The 23,185-nt window shown below is 40.5% G+C and overlaps 1 protein-coding gene across 4 annotated transcripts in view; it reads left to right on the forward strand.

Moving 5' to 3' along the window:
* The window catches only part of TNFAIP8 (TNF alpha induced protein 8), a 133,768-nt gene extending 110,914 nt beyond the window's left edge, over positions 1–22,854 (forward strand). For all 4 annotated transcript variants that reach the window (XM_053567508.1, XM_053567507.1, XM_053567509.1 and 1 more), the window contains exon 2: positions 18,473–22,854. In XM_053567508.1, coding sequence (XP_053423483.1) covers positions 18,473–19,038 — 566 coding nt within the window. In that variant the 3' untranslated portion in view covers positions 19,039–22,854. The remainder of the gene's footprint in view (positions 1–18,472) is intronic.
* Positions 22,855–23,185: the final 331 nt, after the last annotated feature.

Genomic DNA, 23,185 nt, shown 5'->3' on the forward strand with positions numbered 1-23,185 from the left:
CCACAGCACTCTACCAAGGGCGACAAAGTGAAACTGTCTCTAAACCAGGGGTCCTCAAACTTTTTAAATAGGGGGCCAGTTCACTGTCCTCAGACCACTGGAGGGCCGGACTATAGTTAAAAAAAAAAAAAAAAAAAAAACAGAAAAAACTATGAACAAATTATTCCTTTGCATACTGCACATATCTTATTTTGAATTAAAAAAAGGGGAACAAATACAATATTTAAAATGAAGAACAACTAAAGTTAAATCAACAAACTTACCAGTCATTCAATGGGAACTATGGGCCTGCTTTTAGCTAATGAGATGGTCAATATCTGGTTCCATATTTGTAACTACTAGTCGTAACCAGTGATGCAAGTGTGCATTAGTTAGTCTCGAGACTGAGAGGAGGAGTCGAGAGACAGAGAGGAGGGGAGTCGGAGAGTGCCGCATACATTCCACACATGCGCACTTAGCAGGGCAGGTAGTGGTGGCAAAAACACCCGGAGGGCCAGATCAGTGTCCTCGGAGGCTCATGTGGCCCGCGGGCCGTAGTTTGAGGACCTCTGCTCTAAACAAACAAACAAAAAACCAAGAAGATTAGGCACTTTTCAATTTCCTTGGAGTCCTTCATGTCATTCTTGTAGAATGCTTGTGTTTGGGGCTATGTGGCTGTTGCCACCGCCACCTTAACTCATACCAGCTTACCAACTTTTGTGCCGTGCGGGCAGACACGGGGCTTATGGTCTTTGTCAGGCAATAGAAAGTGGCTGGAAGCTAATAATGCTGGTATTTTTTTTCCTCATTGAATTAATTTTTAAAACTCTTTAAATTATCTTATGATTATGATATATTTAGGGGAATAGTATCAGTTTTCATTCACTGAGTGATATGGTGGGTTTTGGGGGGTTTTGTTGAGGCAGGGTCTCCCTCTATTGCTCAGGATAGAGTGAAGAGGCATCATCATAGCTCACTGCAACCTCAAACTCCTGGGCTTAAGTGATCCCCCCGCCTCAGCTTCCTAAGTAGTTCCGACCACAGGTGCATGCCACCACAGCCGTTAATTTTTCTATATTTTGTGGAGACAGGGTGTCTGTCTTGCTCAGACTGGTCTCAAGCTCCTGACCTCCAGTGATCCTCCCATAGGCTTCCTTTTGATATGAGTTACTTTTTTAAAATAAAAAGGTGTTAAGTAACCATAAGAAAATAAAATACAGTTTGAGTATCCCTTATCTGAAATGGCTAGGAACAGAAGTATTTCAGATATTTTTGGATTTTGGATTACTTGCATTTTACTTACTAATTGACCATCCCAAATCTGAAATATGAAACACTCACCAGTGAATTTCTTTTTTTTTTTTTTTTTTTTGTAGAGACAGAGTCTCACTTTACTGCCCTGGGTAGAGTGCCGTGGCGTCACACGGCTCACAGCAACCTCCAGCTCCTGGGCTTAGGCGATTCTTCTGCCTCAGCCTCCCGAGTAGCTGGGACTACAGGTGCCCGCCACAGCACCCAGCTATTTTTTTGTTGCAGTTTGGCCGGGGCTGGGTTTGAACCCGCCACCCTCGGCATATGGGGCCGGCGCCTTACCGACTGAGCCACAGGCGCCGCCCCAGTGAATTTCTTTTTTAGCATCGTGTCAGTGCTCAAGAAGTTTTGGATCTTGGAGCATTTGGATTTTGGGAATTTGAATTTGAGATGTTCTTCCTCTATAGATAAGTGAAGACATGGCAGGTTTGATTATGGTACTCAAAGGACAGGGGGTTAGGGTGTTGTTCAGGGAGATACAAGGTGGCTTTTCAGGTGAATAAAGGGATTTCAGCAAAGATCCTGCATCAAGCAGTTGGCAGAAACTGCTTTGAGCATCAAGCAGTTGGCAGAAACTCAGGGACCTGTTGGGAGTCAGAGCTGGGAAGCCTCTAGCTCAGCTTGATTGTCAGCCTGAGGAACAGGGGGCTGTTAGCTCTTTGAATGGCTGGTGGAGTCTCACACCCAAGGCTCTCTGTAGAGTGGTTCAGAATGGTTTGAACCCTGATAATTTCAGTCAGGGGTGGCTAGTACATACCCTGATAGGGGCCAGAAAGTTCCCCAAGTGCAAGAGTGGCCAGGGGACAATTTGTAGGGGACCTGTCTTCCCATCCTCCTGCCTCACTATTGCCAGAGGTCAGATTTATTTTTTCTGAGAAAAAAATGGAATTTTTTCAATTTCTGAAAAATGTGAATTTTTATGTAAAAGCTCCTAGATTTTTTTTTTTCTTTTTACTGAAAGCAAAACAAAAATTAGAACATTTATGGGGTTCCATTTTGGGGGTGATGGGAAAGATTTGGAATTAAACAGCAGTGATAATGCACAATATTGTGAATAGAAAAAAGAATATTGAAGCTCGGTGCCTGTAGCTCAGCAGCTAGGGCGCCAGCCATGTACACCGCCGGAGCTGGTGGGTTTGAATCCAGCCCGGCCTGCCAAACAACAATAACAACTATAATCAAAAAATAGCCGGGCATTGTGGTGGGTGCCTGTAGTCCCAGCTACTTCGGAGGTTGAGGCAAGAGAATCACTTAAGCCCAAGAGTTGGAGGTTGCTGGGAGCTGTGACGCCATGGCACTCTACCCAGGGTAACAAAGTGAGACTCTGTATCCAAAAAAAAAAAAAAATTGAACTGTATTTTTTAAATAGTTATAATGGTGAATTTTATTTTTATGAATTTTATCTCGAAGAAAGTGAGAAACACTGTGGGGCCCAACCAAAACATGTTCCCAGCCAAAAGGCTATAAGCTGTGTTTTAAATAAAGTAATTGCTCTTTGCTACTTTTGATGATACCAACATGAAGCACTTTCCATAGGGGAGTTAGTGGCTGAGAGTCGATGGGGGTCACCTGGTGACCCTGCATTAACCTCTGGGCCTCTGTTTTTCCTCTTGTATCTATAAAAATAGGACTGGTGATAGGAACGGTGAGAGGTGCAATGGTGGCCTTACGTTCAGGGCAATGAATGAGTGGGTGAAAAGACAAAGCTCCAAAAGGCGGGGGCTGCCCGAGTATTTTAGAGAAGAGATTTATTGTGTTATTTCCAAACTAGTGGTGAGATTGACTGGTAGTGCTTTGTTATTTGCTAAAGTTTATTTTACCTAGATATCGACCATTAGGGAAGTAATCTGTCTCCAAAACAGCATGTTAGTATACATTTAGGGAAACATTTTTTAATTCTTACAAGAGAAAGACAATAGTGGCCTTTTTAGTTATTTTGTTTAACTGAAAAATGAGTTTAGTATATGTCATCACTATCAGAGAATTATAATTATTCTAACAAAACTATTTGTCTTTATAATTTTGGAAGGGGCCTTTATTACTTTACAAGTTAGATATAATTTTAAGCTAGCCAATTTCAATAAGGGCAAGTAATAAAATTCAAGATTTTGCATTATATTGTAACTTAATCTTCAACTTTTTCTTCCTAAACAAAGTAGCAAAGATGGAGTTTGTGCATTTTTAAATTTTCAGTTCTTTGTGTATTAATCCTAAAGAATCTGCATTATGTTTATCTTAAAAAAGCAGTATCTGTCCTGAAATCAGAATTGTTATCTTTGCAGAGTGTGGTTTATTCAGTTCCAAATGTTATCAACAGATGATTTTCTTAGAAGCCTATCTTTGGTATATGTCACATTTAGAATAAACTTTTTCCAAAGGAGTACATTGGGATATTCATTGATTTATATGGGTATTTGAAATACGATACATAATTGATAGAACATCATTTACTTAGTTTACATAATTTACATAGCCTGTTAGTTTAATTGTGTTTTATAAAAAACAGTATTTATTCCTTCTCCTCCTCCATTTTCCTGCTTCCCCAAACAACCTGGGAATTTTTTTAATCCAGCAGATTCATATTAAATTAAATATTAAAGATGAATTGTGCATTTATTACAGCAAGGAATAACCAATTTTAACTGGTCACCAGGATTTACTTTCAGAGAGAAAGGAAACAAATAAACATAACATAAAGCAGTTTTCAGGCAGAGGTAGAGACGGGATAGAGCCTGTTTGAGTGGGATGGTCAGTGAAGGCTTCCTGAGGAGGGGCGGATTTCACCAGCTCAAGACCTGCCTCCTCCCCTTGACTCCTGCAGGTCTTTGCTCAGATGTCTCCTTTTCAGAAAGGCCTTCCTCAACTGCCCTGGGTAAAATAACATAGCTGCCCCCTGCACACACAGCCCCCTTATTTTTCTTCCAGCTCCGTCCCTACTGAACATTTTTATACATGTTTGTGTTATGGGTCGGAGAACAGGCACTTTATCTGGGATACAATAGGTGTTCGATAAAAAAGTGTCGAATCAAAGGATGAGTGAATGAATGAGTGAGTGAATGAATGAATGACATGATGGGGGGAAGGCTTTTCTGCACCAAGTGTGTTCCCTGGGTGGAGCTTCAATCTGGTGTGGAGACTCTAAGTGCGGCTTTCTCATAGGATCCGTGTAAGTTTGGCAAGTATCCCACCTCTCTGTGACCCAACGACACATTCTATGGAAATAAGGGAGAAATTTGGGTAGCCGAATGTGGCTTCCTGAAACCTGTGACTAAATAACAAGTGTTATGAAAACAAATCATGATCACTCCTAGCCTTCCCGCCCCTTCGCCCTGCAAATCTTCCTTAGAAACTCACTGATTGACACAATTTGCACATCCTCTGGTTCCTGACAGCAGGTGCACTGCTGTGCAGAATTTTTGGTTCCTGGCTACCCAGTAAGAGTTCATAGGTTGGCTCTGAAATATAGTCACATTTATTTCTGTACAGCAAATGCCCACAGAGCCCAGGAAGTAAACATCAACGTGGGGATGGCCAGGAGGGCTGTGGTAAACTGGAAAGTGTGGTCTCCTCCTAAAGGAGGCAGGCACGGGTTAGCCCAGAACCATCCTTGCCACGGACAAACATGGGCCTGTTGCGGTCAGATCTTCTGATTGTTCAAAGAAAATCAGAAACACAGATTTTGAGGTTAAATTTCCCAATTTTCTAATATGGACCACTAGTCCCAAGAACAACACAACATCATGTAGGCCAAACAATGGGGTATCCAAGTTACAATCTCTGCCAGGCATCCTAATGTAAACAAAACAGAGGAGGCTGGCTGAGCATGAGGAAAGGAGAGAAAAAAAAAGAGGGTTTAGAAACCACTTCTCAGCGTGAATGCCACTCCGAAAGTAACCGGTGGTGAGCAACACTGCTCCTGTAAACCTCGGAGGGGTTTTTTTTTTTTGCTTCAGGGCATCTTGACATTTGAAATGAGATAGTTGACTTTCAGGCCCAGCAAATGCCACCTTCCTATTTGCTTCCCTTTAACTGGATCTAGTTTTGAGACGCTGACTTGGATATAAAATGCTTGACCATCTTAAAATTTTCATAGTTATTGGGGAAGGATTGTGACAAGAATGTTGGGAGGTTGTGCCAACATGCATATTTGAGAGATGCCCAAGCTGAGGCCAAGAGGTTGCTGCTCTTAAAATATTCAAACACATGGGCTTGGGATATTTGCATGGGAGAACATTTGCTGTAGGGATTGAGTTAACTAAATATGGTCACTTCACCAAACAGAAGTAGCTAGTTATGCTGTGTGTTTTGGCAAAGGGCAGGGGAGCAAAGCAGTAAACACAAAAAGGAAATGCATTTCTTTTATATAGATTCCTCTCCTTTAAAATAAAAACATTTTACATCTCATAAATAGGGTCATGTGTGTGTCCATGGAGGGCAAGTAAATTCACCTGTTAAACTCTCCGTATAAAAAATCAAATTGATCACAACTACACCAGGGACCTTACCTAACACAAACAATGTAACCTAATCGTTTGTACCCTCTTATTAATCTGAATTTTTAAAAAAACCAATGGATCTCCTGACACGTCTTCACGGATTATTGTAAAAGATATTAATGGGTGTCGTGGAGGCAAATTAAAGCGTGTGGTTTAGTTCACCTCATGTCAGCTGGAGGGCACATGTGAAGCCTTTTGAAGAATGCAGAGATGAATGGACTTGGTACCTTACTTGTCAAGGAATATAAACAAGATAAGATTGGAATTTAAGTCTCCCACAGGACAAAAAAAGGTTAGAAGGAGAGATTTATTCTGGCTGTTGGATTTGGAAAAGCTTCTTGGAAGAGGTGGCATTTGAACCAAGCTTCACACAACAAGCAGCACTTTTTCAGGCAGGGGTTGAGGGAAGGGGGAGGGCAAACGTACAGCTTTTCTTTAGTTTCTATCATCCGATGTGTAAGATCTTGCTCCTCCTTTTTGGTTCAAGAAGTTACATTATCTTGCAGAGCAAATAAGCTCCAAGAGATGGGATGATGCAGCTGACTCAACCATATTGTGGTATTTGATAGGAAATTCAGAAACAGTGAACATTATCTTAATCTCACTTTGCTTACTGAGCAGCTGTGTGCTATCTAGCAAGTCATGTGTCTCAGCATGGCTGCTAAGGATGCTTCCTCGGATAAATCACTGGATCCCATGAGCCTCAGTTGTTCTGTCTGGCTCTCTGAGGGTTAAGTAATAACAGAACCAAATCAGAAATGCGTATGAAGGGGTTATAGTGAAATATTCTGTAGAGGGCTACACGAACGTCTGCTGGAATGGTGTTTTCTGGTAGTCTTTGTTATTAAGGACAGGAGCAACCTGGTAGGACCAAAAAGGATGTGTTAACCATAGATGCCAGTGGTGGGGCAGGTTCAGTAACTAACCTTTACTCTAGTGTGCTGGATTTTAAAATCTGTTACTGGTTTTCTAAACACTGCATGAATATAAATATTCATCAGGCGTCAGTGCCTCTGGCAGGATAGGGGAACTTGGGGCTGGAAAGTGTAGAAAATCATGGAACTGTTGAGAGAAGTTTCTCCTACGTTCTGGAGGAAGATTGGGTTATATCAACAGTTGAAAGGTTTTATGTCTTCAAGAAAAGGTATAAATAAATCCAGCTTAAATGAAAAGTCTCTAAGAAAAACTAGCTTATCTTAATTCAACATAATAAAGAAGGGTTTCATTTAAAGAATAAAGAAGGGTTCATTTAATTCAAAAAGAAATAGTGTTCTGAGATCAGTTTTGTATAAACAATTGTAGGATATTTTTATTCCATTTTAAACCCATATGTAGTCTAGTAATAGAGTTAGGCTCTGTTCAAATTTGGCTTAAAGGTTTAATCTAGAAGAGGCTAACTTTTCTAGTCTCTTCAATATTTCATCAACTTTCCTTGAAATTTTAATACAATGAACTCATCTGAAAACATTTTCTCTGGATTCTAGATTCTGGGCCAATAAGACCCCTGATCCCCTGGAGGTTTGCTGAAAATCACTGGCATCAGGGCAGATTGCAGACTGGGAGAAAAGACATACAAACGTTCTAACCACACAATACACAGGAGCCCTCATCAAAGAAGGCCCAAAGATACGGGGGAAGTTATCCATGTTTGTGCGTAAGGTTCAGCAAAATACGGACAGTCATGTGGAAATATGATCGGACAAGAAGGATATGATTAATGCTAATGGGCTAGGTGGGGAAACCCAGCACAGCCTGTCTGTCCAGATTGTTCTGGGCGGCTCTGAGCTCCATGTCTTCCTTCTGGGTGTGGGGACAGGGCTGTCTCTGGAACAGGGGTCTTAAGATGTACAGGCAAACGAGGGAAGTCAGATAATTTCCTTAAGATCAGTTTTTACACAGAATAATTTTAATAACCACAATTTTGTGGTTGACTTACTTGAGAAAAAGGGTTCTTTTTTTTATGACCCAGCTTGGGGAAAAGGGACTCTAATTTCTATGAATATCCTAGGGGGAGAATGGCACAGAGACAGGAGGACTCTTTTCTGAGCCCCAACAATTCCTCACACACAAGCTGTCATCTATATTTTCAGGAAAAACCTTTGAGAGGGAATTAAATTTGTCCCCCTCTACTCACAACATGCCTGTATGGCCAAAGTAGGTCTGACAATTTTAAGTTCAGCGTTCTAGGAGTATACTTAAGAGCCAGGGTTCTCCAACATTACCATGCATTGGAATCACATAGGATGCCTCTTACACTTGCAGACTCCAAACTGCAAGCCTGCAGAGTCTGAGCCAGGCCATCTAGCCATTTCTAAGATGCTTCCAGGTACTTTTGATGGCTCCTGACCCTGAGAACTCTGCCCCTGCTACCTGCTATGTCAAAACCCTCTTGAAACCTGAGTAGTTCCTTTGTGTCATGTCCTGAGCCTTGATAACAAGTTATACAGAACTAGGCCAGGCACTGTGGCTCACATCTGTAATTCTAACACTCTGGGAGACTGAGGCGGGTGGATTGCCCTGAGTTCACAGGTTCAAGACCAGCCTGAGCAAAAAGTGAGACCCTCTTGTCTCTACTAAAAATAGAAAAACTGAGGCAAGAGGATCTCTTGAGCCCAAGAGTTGGAGGTTGCTGTGAGCTATGACGCCACCGCACTCTACTGAGGGTGACAAAGAGAGACTCTGTCTCAACAACAACAATAAAAGGTTATGCTTAAATTTCTTCTGAAATTCACTGGGTTTCTGACATACAGGTATACTGATAAACAGAATTTTTACTTCCTAATTAGCCAGTAAGAATTCGGTAGGTCAGCTTTGGAATATAATTGCATTTATTTCTGTGAGACAGAATGTCCTTTTTCTTCAAGGTCACTCTCCTCTTGTGAAAACTTCCTCACATCTAGCCTCCCTCCTACACTTCATCCAGCAAAATGAATGTTCCCTCTTTGCTACCATTGCATTTTCATGCAAGTTCCTGTTACGGAAGTTTTGGTGCATTCTGCCTTACTATGAGCTCGTCTGCCCCAGGTTAGACGGAGTGGCTGGAGAGGAGGGATGGTGTGATTTATCTTGGAAACCACAGCATCTGATACATGACAGACACTCAGCAAAAGTTTTTGTTGAATGATTTGTGTCTGTGGGTCAGTGTTCTTTCGTCCCCCCCTCTTCTGTTTCACAAGACCTGATCGCATGACAGGGCGTGTCTCTACCAGCCTAACTTCAACAATAACTACCTTAATAACAAGGACAGAAATAATAATGACAATAATGATCACTGCTTACCTAAACCGACCCAGTTATTTTATAATATATCTGGTGCTGTTCTAAGAACATTATTTGAACCATTTTCATTTAATCTTCATAGTATTCTCATTTGCAGATGAGGAAACTGAGGCATAGAAAGGTTAAGAAAATTGCTCCAGGGAAACAGGCGCTCAAAATGGCAGAGTCAGAGTTGTGACCCAGTCTGACTCCAGTGCCCAGTTTGTAGGAGAGGGGGGTCATGAATCTATTCCAGAGGAATACCAAAAACCCTGGGTAATTTGTTAGCCAATATTTTCACTGGCCTTATCCTAATGGGTCCTCTGTGAAATTATTATAGCTTGGAAAACTTGGTACAAAGTTAAAAAAAATATTTTTAACTATACTAATCCTCAAGACCTTTAATCTTATTAAATGCATTTTATTCATCTCCAAAGGGGACCTTGTTCCACTTCCTAAATTTATTTAGAGAGATTTTTTTTTTTGGCCCTGTAAGCCTCCTCTTAACTTCTTGAATAAGTAGGGGTTTTTAATTTTGTTTGTTTTGTTTTTAACATAGTTTGGAAGAAAGGATAGCTAATGCTCTCATGAGGATTCCACGGAGTTTCTCAGGTCCTTCATATTTGGGTATATCCTTACTTTTGATCCTTCCTTATTTAGTCTTAAATAGAGTGACTGCTTACATATACCTGGGTCAGTCACAGATCAGTTGTCATGGAGTAAGTGATAATAGCACCCTTTTCAAAGCTATGACATTCGAGTGATAAACAACCTGATCACCCAAATCATAATACTCAACTTGTCCCCCTGTTTAATAAAGACCAGACTTATATACTTACCACCTTACCGTCTCACCACTCATTAAAGAACTCTCCACTATTGTGTGTGTGTGGGACGGGGGGGGGGGGGGGGGGGACCAAGGCACCATCCTATGTTCCTCCAGCATTTCAGCATTTTATGTCAGAGTTATATGTGGAATTAAGGACACATATACAGTTTATCTTCTCTCTTCACTCAAAAGTTGCCTATCTTGAGGCCAGGCATGGTGGCTCATGCCTGTAATCCTAGCATTCTGGGAGGACCCCTTGAGCTCAGGAGTTCAAGACCAACCTGAGCAAGATTGAGACCTATCTCTACTAAAAATAGAAAAATTAGCCAGGCATTCTGGTGGGTGTTTGTGGTCCTAGCAACTTGGGAGGCTGAGGCAGGAGGATTGCTTGAGCTCAGGAGGTTGAGGTTGTTAGGGCTAGGCTGAGGCCATGACACTCCAGCATGAAGGACAGAAGGAAAAAAAAGGCTGTGCATCTTAAGAATTATAAGCCCATAAGCCTTCTTTGCACTGCTCAGTATCTATTCATATATTTGCTTATTTACGCAGAGGGAGGGTGGGTAAAACTCCGCAAGGATGCCAAAAATCTGAGAACAGTTGTTGACTTTTGGAAGCAGGTGTCAGGGTCAGAACTAGTGGGTGGCAGAGCTGAGAAAGAGCTTTCTCACTTTATAAATGTACGTTCTGAGTTTTGAACAATAAGTATTGTTTTTTATATTTAAGTAATATGCTTTTTTAAAATGCTTTTTTTTTTTTGAGACAAGGTCTCTCTCTGTTGCCCAAGCTGTGGCCTAGCGTAGTCCTTGTAGTAACGAATCTGTTGCTAACAGGAGACACAACACCTTAAAAAAAAGAGAAATTCCTTCTAAAGAAAGTTTTACTGTTATGTTTTTTAATGTCATCATGGGAAAGGAAATAGAATAACTGCTTATTAACTAAATTATGGGGGGGCTCTGCATTCATACAACTGTCTGGCATTTGGCATTTCTCAGGGACAGAAGACTTCTAGAAGGTGTTAATTAATTTTGGCCACGTGTGAGTCCGTACTAACGTAGCATCAGAATGTATTTAAGGCTTGATTTGTTCTGTCCTTTAAACTTGTGCAGAAGACTGTTCTGTGGCAGGCGTGTGAGACATACCTAAGTGTTCCAAGGCTGTTTATCTTAGGAAAACCTCCAGAAGGTGAGGATCATTATTTTCACCTTACAGATGAGGAAAGTGAGTCTCATCCCTGAGCAGTACAGAAGTTCATGGAACCATTAGCGACAGAGTATTTGGACTTTTATAACTATACTCTAGTTTTCCAGGACCCTGAGGCAGTAAATTGCCGCAGGAAAAGAACACTATCACTTTAAAGGTTCCCACTGCAGTCTTCTTACTTTAAATGTTTTTGATGGAAAGATTCTAATATGTGTTTAAAGGGCCTGTTTTTTGAGAAGATAAACTCATGACTCTTGTACTAATACAAATGGGACATATCAGAGATTTTACTTAACTCGTTAATTAATGAGGGAACCAGTGAGCTCTTACGGTTGGTTCCAAGGGGAGCCCCAAGTGCAATGAACAGGGAAACAAAATCAGAAATCACGTGTGGCTTCACTGGTCAAATTTTATTTCCATCTCTGTGGACAAGAATGATTTGTAATAATAATCAGTTTTCTACGGTTTACAAAGTTATAAAATAGCTAAGTGAAGGACAATAAAAGGAATCTTAAAGAGTGTTAGACCATTCCTAGCACTGCCTTGAAAAGACAAGCAGAGATTTTTTTTTTTTTTTTGGCAGTATCAAAGTCACCATTTCTGACATATTTTCTTTTCTTTTTGGGATAAGGTCTTGCTCTGTCACCCCGGCTAGAGTACAGTGATCAAATTCCTGGGTCAAATGATCCTCTTGGCGTAAGCCTGTTGGGTAGCTAGGACTATAGGTGTATGCCCCCATGCCTGGCTAATTTTTTTAATGACTTTTTGTAGAGATGGGGTCTCACTTTGTTGCCCAGGCTGATGGTCTCAAACTCCTGGCCTCAAGAGATCCTCCTGCCTTGGCCTCCCAAAGTACTGGGATCACAGGTGTGATTTATTACCTGTACGTGGTGACCCGATAATGGTGCCCAGCATGATGTATTTTCTTTATTGTATTACCTTTTAAGATGACCATGTATTTTTCTGGAATTGGTATAAAACAGAGCTAATGACTGAACTCGTCAAGGTGATGGAGTGTATCGCTGGCTCTTAAACACTTGAGGGAAAATACATATGCACCAAAATGTACATTCAGTATCAAGTTAAGGACCCCAAGTGTATTGATTCTCCCGAGACTGTGTTCTCCTATGTGACAGCCTTCCTCTGTGTGACAAAAGGCCAGTTAGGAGGGCAAGGTGCCTGGCCACGTGTTCCCTCTCTGGATGATAAGACTGTCTCCAGTTTTCTGCCGGGGTCGTTGCCTCCCACCCTTCCGGGGACCACTTCCCTTCTGGTTCACATCTCTGCTGCTTCCCCTGGCCCTGGCCCTCTCCCTACACTGCACTCATATTTTCTTTCTTTCTTTGGTTTATTGTTTCTTCTGTATTCTGCTGAATTTTGTGCGATGGGATTTTGATGATAGAGGCTGGTGTCACAGACATATCACTAGCCATTCAGAGTGTTCCCTGCTTCTCTCTGGAGTGCCGTCACATTCCAGTGTCAGGGTCAACGCTAAGCCTCTGACTTCTTGTGACTGTGTTTGTGGTTGGTTCTGGCCACTTTCTCATCACCACAGCTGACTTTTTACTAAGTCTCATTAGATTTGGGGTTATTCAGATCCCAGAGAGCTAGGCTTTGTATGTTTGTTTAAAGAACTTTCATTAACAGACAGCAGCCAGACATGCTCTCCAAATTATTTTCTTTTCCTTCCTTTTTAATATTGGATGCCCTGGACAAAATTTTAACTCGGCAACAATTTGCAATGGCATGTGCCTGTGTTGCCGTCATCATTTGAGTTCCAAGCATAACAAACTTGAGGGTGAAAACATCATGTGTTTTGTACCAGTGAGGTTGTAAAGAAAGTGACTTGAATACTTCACTACATTAGAAAATTCTTAGTGGGAACAGTTATGTCATAGCACATTTTGTTAATTTGCAGCGGACTAGTTTTTCATTAATTAATATTACTGGGAGACCTTTTTCTTTTTTTCCCTTCTAAGCACATTTTTCTTGCATACTTGGGTCAATTATATTTTTACCATTAATATTTATCTCTAACTTTATAATTGTTGATGCTAAAAGTAGGATTCCCTAACTATCAGTTTGCTTCATAACAAACATTGCTGAAATGGCCAAGAGAGGGAAAGGGAGGGAGGGAACTAAGATAAGTAAGTATAAAATAACATTTACACCCTATTTTGAGAAAACAATCTTAAAATAGTTTTGACATAATTATTTGCATGTATTTGGTGAATAGCATTAGTTTTCATTAGTGAACAATTTACCTGTCTGTATCTAAAGGCGAGTGAATTTATCTTGATAGTAAAACAATGAACTAGCACTTTCAGCACTTTCTCCCTGGGGAGCAGCTTCCTTGCTTCCTAGGACCTGGGTTTGGTCCACCTCCTGTCAAGTGTTTACACTTAGATCCAGCCAGAGGTAGAGTTGGGCCTGTGTTTAATCTTACCCTGCAGTTCGAGTCAGAACCAGAGCACCTTGCTTTGACTCTAAATATTTGTATTATGGTCCTCGGGTGTTTTTCCATTGCACCCAATAAATCTTTCCTCTTTAAAAGAACTAATTGATGACTATAGGGGAAACCACGTTCTAGAGGGCACTTAAAGGAAAGAGAACCACCTATTTAGTGAGGTAACCCAAATACCTATTTCTCTATCTTTCAAAACAAAGACACTCACATATGTATTTAAAACTCATTTTGCAGGCTAATGTGTTTTCATAGAGAAGTATTGAAGAGTAGTGGTAAGATGGGGGAAACTGATTTCTGCCTCTGCATCAGGCACCCTTCTAGGCATAGGAGATCATATACAATACAAAGGCTCTCCTGTCAGAGAACTTAGATCCTAAAAGGGAGACGCAGACAATAAAAATTCAGGCAAATAATGAGGAATAAGGAGGTATGATAGCAAAGAACTTAATGGAATATCAGGGTTTTTTTCTTTTTTTTTAGACAGAGTCTCACTTTGTTGCCTTGGTTAGAGTGCTGTGGTGTCGTAACTCACAGCAACCTCAGATTCCTTGAACCACAGCTTCAAATTCCTGGGCTTAAGTGATCCTCTTGCATCAGCCTCCCAAGTAGCTGGGATTAAAGGCACCCACCACAATGTGTGGATTTTTTTTTTTTTTTTGGACAGTCTCAAGCTGGTGCCCTGGGTAGAGTGCGATGGCATCAAAGCCCACAGCAACCTCCAACTCTGGGGCTTAAGCAATTCTCTTGCCTCAGCCTCCCAAGTAGCTGGGACTACAGGCATCCGCCACAATGCCTGGCTATTTTTTTATTGTTGTTGCAGTTGTCACTATTATTTTAGCAGGCTCAGGCCAGGTTTGAACCCGCCAGCCTCCGTGTATGTGGCCAGCGCCCTACTCACTCAGCTACGGGCCCCACCAGAATATCAGATTTTAATTACATTTTTTTTTAAACTCATGCTGCTATGTAAAAAAGAGATTTAAAAGGGGGCTTATATGTCCATGGAGATGGAGGGAGAAGGTGGAGTGGAATATGGACTGGGTACGGGCGAGGATGGCGTGATGGATGCGTAGTCGTTTGAGCAGAAAGTCGGAGGGGTGCTGCTCACTGAGATAGCAAACAGTGGAGGAGGAAAACTTGTGGGGGATGGTGAGCAAGAATCAAGGGTTGAGTTTTGGACACAGTACATTTGAGATGCCTGCAAAAGAGCCAAGGGAAGGAAAACTGTTGAATGCATTTGCAAAATGAGTCCGGAAAAGAGGTCAGGGCTGAATTAGAACTGTGGGAGTCATTGGTACCTGGGTGGTATCTGAAGCCATGGGAATGGATGAGATCATAGGGTTGATCACAGGGGTGAGGATAGACTGAAGGAGAAAAACTTGGTCTAGGGCTAGCTCTGAGACACACCAGGCTAGTCAGGGATCTGGTAGAGGATGAAGAACTGACAGATGAGCCTGAGAGGGAAGGACTAACAGCAGTTAATTTGCAGGGGAGAAAAAAAAAAGCCATATTTCATGGTCACAGACCACACATCCCTGGCCAGCAGCTCTCAGCCACAACTTCTGGTTGGCTCCAAAAAAGCCTTCTCTAATGCCAGAAAGTAAATCTACTCATGCGTCTTCCTGGAGGAGGGGGAAAAAGAGCTTCACCCTCGCTTTAAAAATGACTGCGCTGGAATAACACAAGGAATACAATGAACGTGTCACACAGCTGCTGCGTTTCTAGAGCAGGGTTTAAAGTTCCTCTAGGACAAATATGAAAGCCTCAAAGATTAACTTCTCTGTCTTGGTTCAGACTTGGCTACCAGTAAACGGGGAATGATCTTGCTTAGCTGGCAGGAGATTTGCAGGAAGTTAAAATGCTGCACCATAGAGTTTTTATTTTCTCTTTATGTTTGAAAGCAAATGAGGCATTGAGATTTAACAAGGAAAGTAGTTTGGAGGGGGCATAAATTTGGGAAAGTTCAGCCTTGGAGCACAAAGGAATCTTACTAATATCTCTCCCTCTGGGTCCAATATTTCATGTCATAAAGTAGTCCACCTGATGACGTTTGTAGACTATGCCACCATCTAAATAGTAAAACATAAGAACCTCGCAACTTTATATAAAATATTGCCGAAATCCTAGTTATTTGCTGTGTGTCTAAAAATTGTTAGGTAGCCCTTCCTATATAAATCAAGTTTATTAATTTGTTAGGGTCCATATCAGTAGTTCTCAGATGAAAGATGGTTCCTAGCAAGCTGGGAGGCCAAGGCGGGTGGATTGCTTGAGCTCATAAGTTCAAGATCAGCCTGAGCAAAAGCAAGACCCCATCTCTACTAAAATTAGAAAAACTGAGGCAAGAGGATCGCTTGAACCAAGAGTTGGAGGTTGCTGTGAGCTATGACAGTGTCACTCTACCAGGGGGACAGCTTGAGACTCTTGTCTTAAAAAAAAAAAAAAGAAGAAGAAGATGGTTCCTGGCCTTAGTATGCTAATATTAACTACATGTATGCTGTTTATTTTGCTTTATCAATAAATTCTTTAGTATGAATTAATCTTTGTACTTTCTTGCAAATCATTGACGAATAGGAATTGAAATAGACTAGGGCTTAAGTGATGAAAACATTAAAAAAAAAAAAGCTTTGAAACCTGCATAAGGTTAGCTGTTCCTCGCGCATTTTCACTTTCCTTTTCTTTTTCAAGATATATTTTAGTTCTTCTTCTGCAGTTTCAGTTAATGTTTCCGAAGTTTAAGTATCAACATATGGGAGGGCATTATTTCTAATGTTTAATCAAGCCGTTCTTTCAGTGGATGTATGCTTTTGCCCAAATTTCAAATCTAATTTGTCTTCCCTTTACTACAATTTCAAATCTAACATGGGAGTTCCACCTTAAGGGTATCACTCTTCTATCTGCCCTCCCAGCCTAGATTTGGGAGCGATGCCTTTCTGCTTCCTAACGACGCTAACCAGTTCAAACCGGAAATGATTTTGTATCACTGATGCCCTGACTCATTCCTACATACTTGCACGTTTAAGCTTTTTTGAAATTTTTTATTTTATTTATTTATTTTGCAGTTTGGGGCAGGGGCTAGGTTTGAACCCACCACCTCCAGCATATGGGGCCAGCGCCCTACTCCTTGAGCCACAGGCGCCACCCCCTTAACTTTTTTTTTTTTTTTGTAGAGACAGAGTCTCACTTTATGGCCCTCAGTAGAGTGCCATGGCATCACACAGCTCACAGCAACCTCCAACTCCTGGGCTTAAGCGATTCTCTTGCCTCAGCCTCCCGAGTAGCTGGGACTACAGGTGCCCGCCACAGCGCCCGGCTAACATTTAAGCTTTTTTATCTTTTGTTACCAAATGACTGCTTTCCAATACCTGGGCCTAGGCTTGAACACTGTCATACATAGAGAGAATGTTACCCTGGGCCCGAAGATGGAATGGACACCCTGAGAACTGCAGTTCTGAGGTCCAAGAAGAGGGAGAAGGCACAGTTGTAGAGGAAGAGTGAGGAAACTGTGGTAGAGAAACAGGGAATTGGTTTGGAGAATAAGCATTTATGGAGCATTGCCACTGACCAGCTCTCACCTGGCGTTACATGTAGTGTTCCTTTAATATTTAATAAAAATATATATATATGTAATACATACAGCTATTATGTGTGTCTTCAACACCTGTCCAATTAGAAGTTATTATAATTCCAAAAGTGAACCCTATAAGCATCGGCTTTCTGAAGTTTTGTTTTTCGTGGAGCATATTTTATTAGCTCATCAAGTATGGTTATTTCTTTAAAATGTATACAAATTTAAAGGGAACAATGGCCATACATACATCAGAAATAGCAAGTCACGATGAGTTTTCCAAGAAGTATTACTTTTTTTTTTTTTTTTGCAGTTTTGGCCGGGGCTGGGTGTTTGAACCTGTCACCTCTGGCATATGGGGACGGTGCCCTACTCCTTTGAGACACAGGTGCTGCCCCAGAAGTATTTCTTTCTAACACTTGCCTTCTCAAAGTTGAAATTCAAGGTTTTTAGGAAAGCCAAAGCCAAACTGGTGGGTCTAGGCCAATGTCTTGGGAAATTTGACTTCTTGCAACTAGATTATAAACAAGGCTCTCTCTTTGATTTTCTTTCATGAATTTGCCATTTTATTCAATATCATAGCTTTGCCATTTATCCCTCTTAAATTAAATAGGTTTCTTTTTTTTTTTTTTTCTTTTTTTGAGATAGAGCCTCAAGCTGTCACCCTGGGTAGAGTACTGGCGGGGGTCACAGCTCACAGCAACCTCAAACTCCTGGGTTTAAGCAATTCTGTTGCCTCAGCCTCCCAAGTAGCTGGGATTACAGGCACCTTCCACACACCCGGCTTTTTTTTTTTTTTGGTTGCAGTTGTAATTGTTGTTTAGCTGGCCTGGGCCGGGTTTAAGCCTGCCATCCTCGGTGCATGTGGCTGGCGCCGTAACCGTTGTGCTACAGGCACCAACTCTTAAATAAGTTTCTTTAAATAGCTCCTGGTTGTTGTTGCCCAGGAAAGGTGTAGAGTTGATTATATATTTTTAATATATTTTTTTAAAAGTTAAACTAGGGAAATGTTGCATAAAGACGTATTGCTTTGTGAGATATAGTGGTTTTATATCCAGAAAAGTTACTTTTTAAAAAAGTTACCACCTTTAACTTCTAAAGGAACCATTGACTACATCGCAAAATGTACAAAATATTTGAGTTGCCAAAGACCGTATAAAGATTAAATGCATCAACCTGCTGATTCCATAGATGAGACTGATGTTTTTTAGATTCTTTTTGGAGCACAGACTAATGTCAGTAGATGGGACATAAACCACAATTGGCGGGAAAATGAATAAAATTGTCTACTACCTGTTTAACTGTATTCTCTTGCTGACAATTTACTAATCTTTTATTCTTATCCCCCTTGTTTCTTTTTTCTTTTTTAGTGGCAACAGATGTCTTTAATTCCAAAAACCTGGCCGTTCAGGCGCAGAAGAAGATCTTGGGTAAAATGGTGTCCAAGTCCATTGCCACAACCTTGATAGATGACACCAGCAGTGAGGTGCTGGACGAGCTCTACAGAGTGACCCGGGAGTATACCCAGAACAAGAAGGAGGCGGAGAAGGTCATCAAGAACCTCATCAAGACAGTCATCAAGCTGGCCATTCTTTACAGGAATAATCAGTTCAATCAAGATGAGCTAGCCCTGATGGAGAAATTTAAGAAGAAAGTCCATCAGCTTGCCATGACAGTGGTCAGTTTCCATCAGGTGGATTACACCTTTGACCGGAACGTGTTGTCCAGGCTGTTGAATGAATGCAGAGAGATGCTCCACCAGATCATTCAGCGTCACCTCACCGCCAAGTCACACGGACGGATTAATAACGTCTTCGATCATTTTTCAGATTGTGAATTCTTGGCTGCCTTGTACAATCCCTTTGGAAATTTTAAGCCCCATTTACAAAAACTTTGCGATGGTGTCAACAAAATGTTGGATGAAGAGAACATATGAGCATGTGAATTAAGGTTGTCACTGACCGTGATTCATTTGAAGATGGAGCACTGTTGATTTATGAAGGAAAAAAAGAAGAATTTTCTAAAGATTACACGTTACTTCAGGAAGACTTTGCCCAGTGCAATTGTCAGACCTTATTGGTAGTGCTTGTATGAGGCTTGTTTTATTTGAAGAAAAGCATATTGCCAAAAATTCTGGTTAAAAGCTTCCACATGGGTCACAGATCATGGGAAAGATGTGTGGTTGGGTAATGCAATTGTATAGTTACACAAAGAAAAACACACATGCTCCAGACCTTAAGATATTTTTTTAGGGCAGCTATTGTGTTGGTATTTCTAACATGTACAAAATCATGTATTTTGATTTGCTTTTATTCCTATGTATATGTTACCTCTTTTGAAAAGCCAAGAACTTTCTCTTGCTATCATTACTCCTTTGAAACAATTCCATTTTCAAGTCTACCCTTGATTCTTTTGTTAAATGTTGTGTCATTGACATTCAAGAATGAAGTCTAGCCCTTGAAGTGGCTCATGCCTGTAATCCTAGCCCTCTGGCAGGCCAAGGCAGGCAGATTGCCTGAGCTCACGAGTTTGAGACCAGCCTGAGCCAGAGCGAGACCCCATGTCTAAAAATAGCCAGGCGTTGTGGCGGGCGCCTGTAGTCTCAGCTACTTAGGAGGCTAAGGCAAGAGAATCACTTAAGCTCAAGAATTTGAGCTTGCTGTGACCATGACACTCTTCCAATGGCGACAAAGTGAGACACTGTCTCAAAAAAAAAAAAAAAGAATGAAGTCTAAGGCAGTCAAATTTAACCCTCAGAAAAATAGAAAACTGCTTATCTGAAATCAATATTGTGGAGATAAGCTACATTAGATACTACAGATAATGTCCATTGTAAGAATATGCTTCTGGAACTGAGTCCTGCTTTTAAGAACCCATGGTGATACTTAATTTCCCCCAGAATGTATTGGCTTTGAAATACTTGCTTAGGATTTAACTTTTATGTTATCTTGAAAATGTACTGATGAGATCTCTGGTTTTTTTTACATCCACTTCACATGTAAGAGGCAAAGAGAAAATCTGGATTGGTCTTGATATTGGGATGCTAAGAAGTAAGTAGCATTACAAAAGACAAAACCGTCTTCATTTTAGAGATGAACCCATCAAAATAATATAGAGGGATGAAGAGCAAAACAGAAAATAGGACATTGTGAAGAACATAAACATAAAAATGAATGCATTTCAATGTTTAAGACTGAATAAATAAAGAGTGCCTTTTTTTATTTAACTGATAAGGTTTTTGTTATTTTATTATTTGTTATTTTGATGAGTAAACCAAAGAATATTTGCATCCCAAGCAGTTTCTGTGTTGTTTCTATATAATTCTCTATGTGTGAATGATAAAGTAGGCATTTGCTTATTTAATAAAAAAAGAAATGAAAACCTGCTGGCCAACTATATCATCTGGGAAATAACACGACCACCAGCACTAAATGTTTGAATTGCCACTGTATTTATGATTTCGTGTACTCTCTTGTCTTAAATTTGCAGAATATTGACATTAAAATAATAGTTTTATAAAATGGGTGTCTTTTTAAGTTTTGGGAAAAAAACAAGAATTGTGTTCTAATTGATTTTTTTGATTCTCTGTGATGGCTTTTTTACAGAAATTATGAGTGGTTATGGTAAGTCGTTGACAGTGCTTATGTTGTCAGAGTCATCAGTATACCCAGACACATAACTGTATTTAATCTCTGCCACAACCTTCACTCCATGCCACCATCTTAAATGAGGAAAGTAAGGCAAAAGAAATTAAGAAATTTTCCTGATGTTACATAGCTAACATCACATCCAGAATGTCAATAAAACTTTTTCATTTAAAGATGATATGGCTGAAGGCAATTCTGGAATCATCATAGGCTCAGAGTAGAGCAGGCAGAATACTTCTGAAATGGTTTTTCACATAGTGACATTTTAGACAGTATTTTTATTTTTATTTTTTTTGAGACAGAGTCTCACTCTGTCGCCCCTGGTAGAGTGCTGTGGCATCATAGCTCACAGCAACCTCAAACTCTTGGGCTTGAGCAAAATACTCTTGTCTCAGCCTTGGGAGTGGCTGGGACTATAGGTGCCACCAGCATGTCCAGCTAGTTTTTCTGTTTTTTTTTTTTTTTAATAAAGATGGGATGTGACTCTTGCTCAAGCGGGTCTCAAACTCCAGACAGAGCTCAAGCAATCCACTCACCTTGGCCTCCCAGAGTGTTGGGATTACAGGCATGAGCCACCACACCCAGCCTATTTTAGACAATATTTAAATCACTATAGTTCTAATGTATTCTCTAAAGATCTGGGTATGATTTTATACAAAGGTATATTTCAAAGCTTCAACATGGCACCTAACTGGGGGCATCTTGTGCCTCATATTTCTGTTTTTGTTGGGAACATTAATAATGCACTGACTGCTGAGGACAGCACGCCCCCTCCTCTACAGCAGTTTGGGGAGCACAAGACCCCCTGCGTGCACTCACCAAGACAGAAGCAACAGTTCACCACTGTGTTCCCCACAGCAGGCATGGCATCGGAAACGTCAGCATTGCTTTCCAGGTTGGAGGCTCAAAATATTTGAGCAAGTAAGTTAAAAATAGCCTTATGTTTTTCGAATTATTAGACCTCATAGCCAACTCAAAATTAGTATAAAAGGAGCTTTCTTATGGATTCCTGTTCCCCCCAATGGCTTAAAATAGCACTTTTTGTGGAGTGTACATATCAAGTCAAGTTGGATTTTTACTGTGAATTTTAATTTATCCTTGAGATGCTTGATGAAAGTATGTAAGTTGTAATTTAGCATACCAACCTTGACACATAGACAATAAATAAAAGATGAACGTGTTTATGTGATGAAATACATGCACTAAAATGTGCTATGCAATTGCTAGAAAATTAAAATATTCCAATAAATGAACTTAATTTGAATGTTAGTAAAGATTATAATACTTAAAATTTTTAGCCAGTCTTGCATTTCCACCCGTGCTTTATATTTTTTACCTAAGTTAGCTGAACTCTGCAGTATTTGACTTGATATAATATAATTACTGGGCATAAAGCTTTTATGTAATTTTTTAAACTCATAGCAAGCTGCAAGGACTCAGTGCTTCTGACAACAGATGTAGCTTTATCCTAGCTTGGAAATAATTTTTCTTTACTGGGATTCAGATAAAGACTTTATAGAAACCCCCTAATGAAAACATTGAAGCACTAACTAGAAAAATGAGTCAACTCTTTGTTTCCAAAATGATACAACAGGAAAATCTTTCTTGCTTTGTAGTCTTATGTGACCATCATCACTAAGTATTGAAAATTTGTTTTCTCTTTTACTAAGTGTCCCCACGATCACTTACGTATGTTCAGAGCCAGAAAGATAGTTTTATCTCAGGGAAATTCCAGAAATGGAAAGATTTTTGTGTAATATTGATTCATTTCTGTCTAGCCTAAGACGGGTTTTTCACCTAGCAATGAACTTCAGCCCCACATTACAGGGACAAGCCATTCCAAAACGTGCGGTCTGCTGAGCACTGAAAGAGGGTCCAGACAAGCCAGCCAGCAGTCACGGTCAGGAGAAAAACATCTGTGCTTTAGAAAATGCTTTTCAAGGATAGAGAATCATGCTCTGTGTCCATCAAATTTCCATGATCTTTTTAAGATTAGCCAGTCAACGGATAAAGCCTCCTTACCTTTCTTCCTGGGTGGCTGAGGAAATTCCCTGCCTTCCCTCCTAATAGCTGCATAAGTGTATTTCTGCCTCATTCAAATAAAGTGTCTGATTAGGCACTTGGGGTTTGTTCTTAACACAGGAGAGACTATTTGTTAAAAACATATTTTGATTCATAAAATGATTAAAATGATGCTTCTTTCTACTTTTTTTTTTTCCTCCATTTAAAAGTGTACAGATGGGAGGCGCCTGTGGCTCAGGGAGTAGGGCGTTGGCTCCATATGCCAAGGGTGGTGGGTTCAAGCGCTGGCCACGGCCAAACTCCAACAACAACCACCAAAAAAAGTAAAAGCATACAGATGGATCAAGTAAGTCATTTAAAACTGCCTAATGTGAAGTATAAATGCAAGGCATGGCAGTAAAAACTCAAGAGGAT

Source organism: Nycticebus coucang, chromosome 17 (genome assembly GCF_027406575.1).
Source record: "Nycticebus coucang isolate mNycCou1 chromosome 17, mNycCou1.pri, whole genome shotgun sequence".
Lineage (NCBI taxonomy): Eukaryota > Metazoa > Chordata > Mammalia > Primates > Lorisidae > Nycticebus > Nycticebus coucang.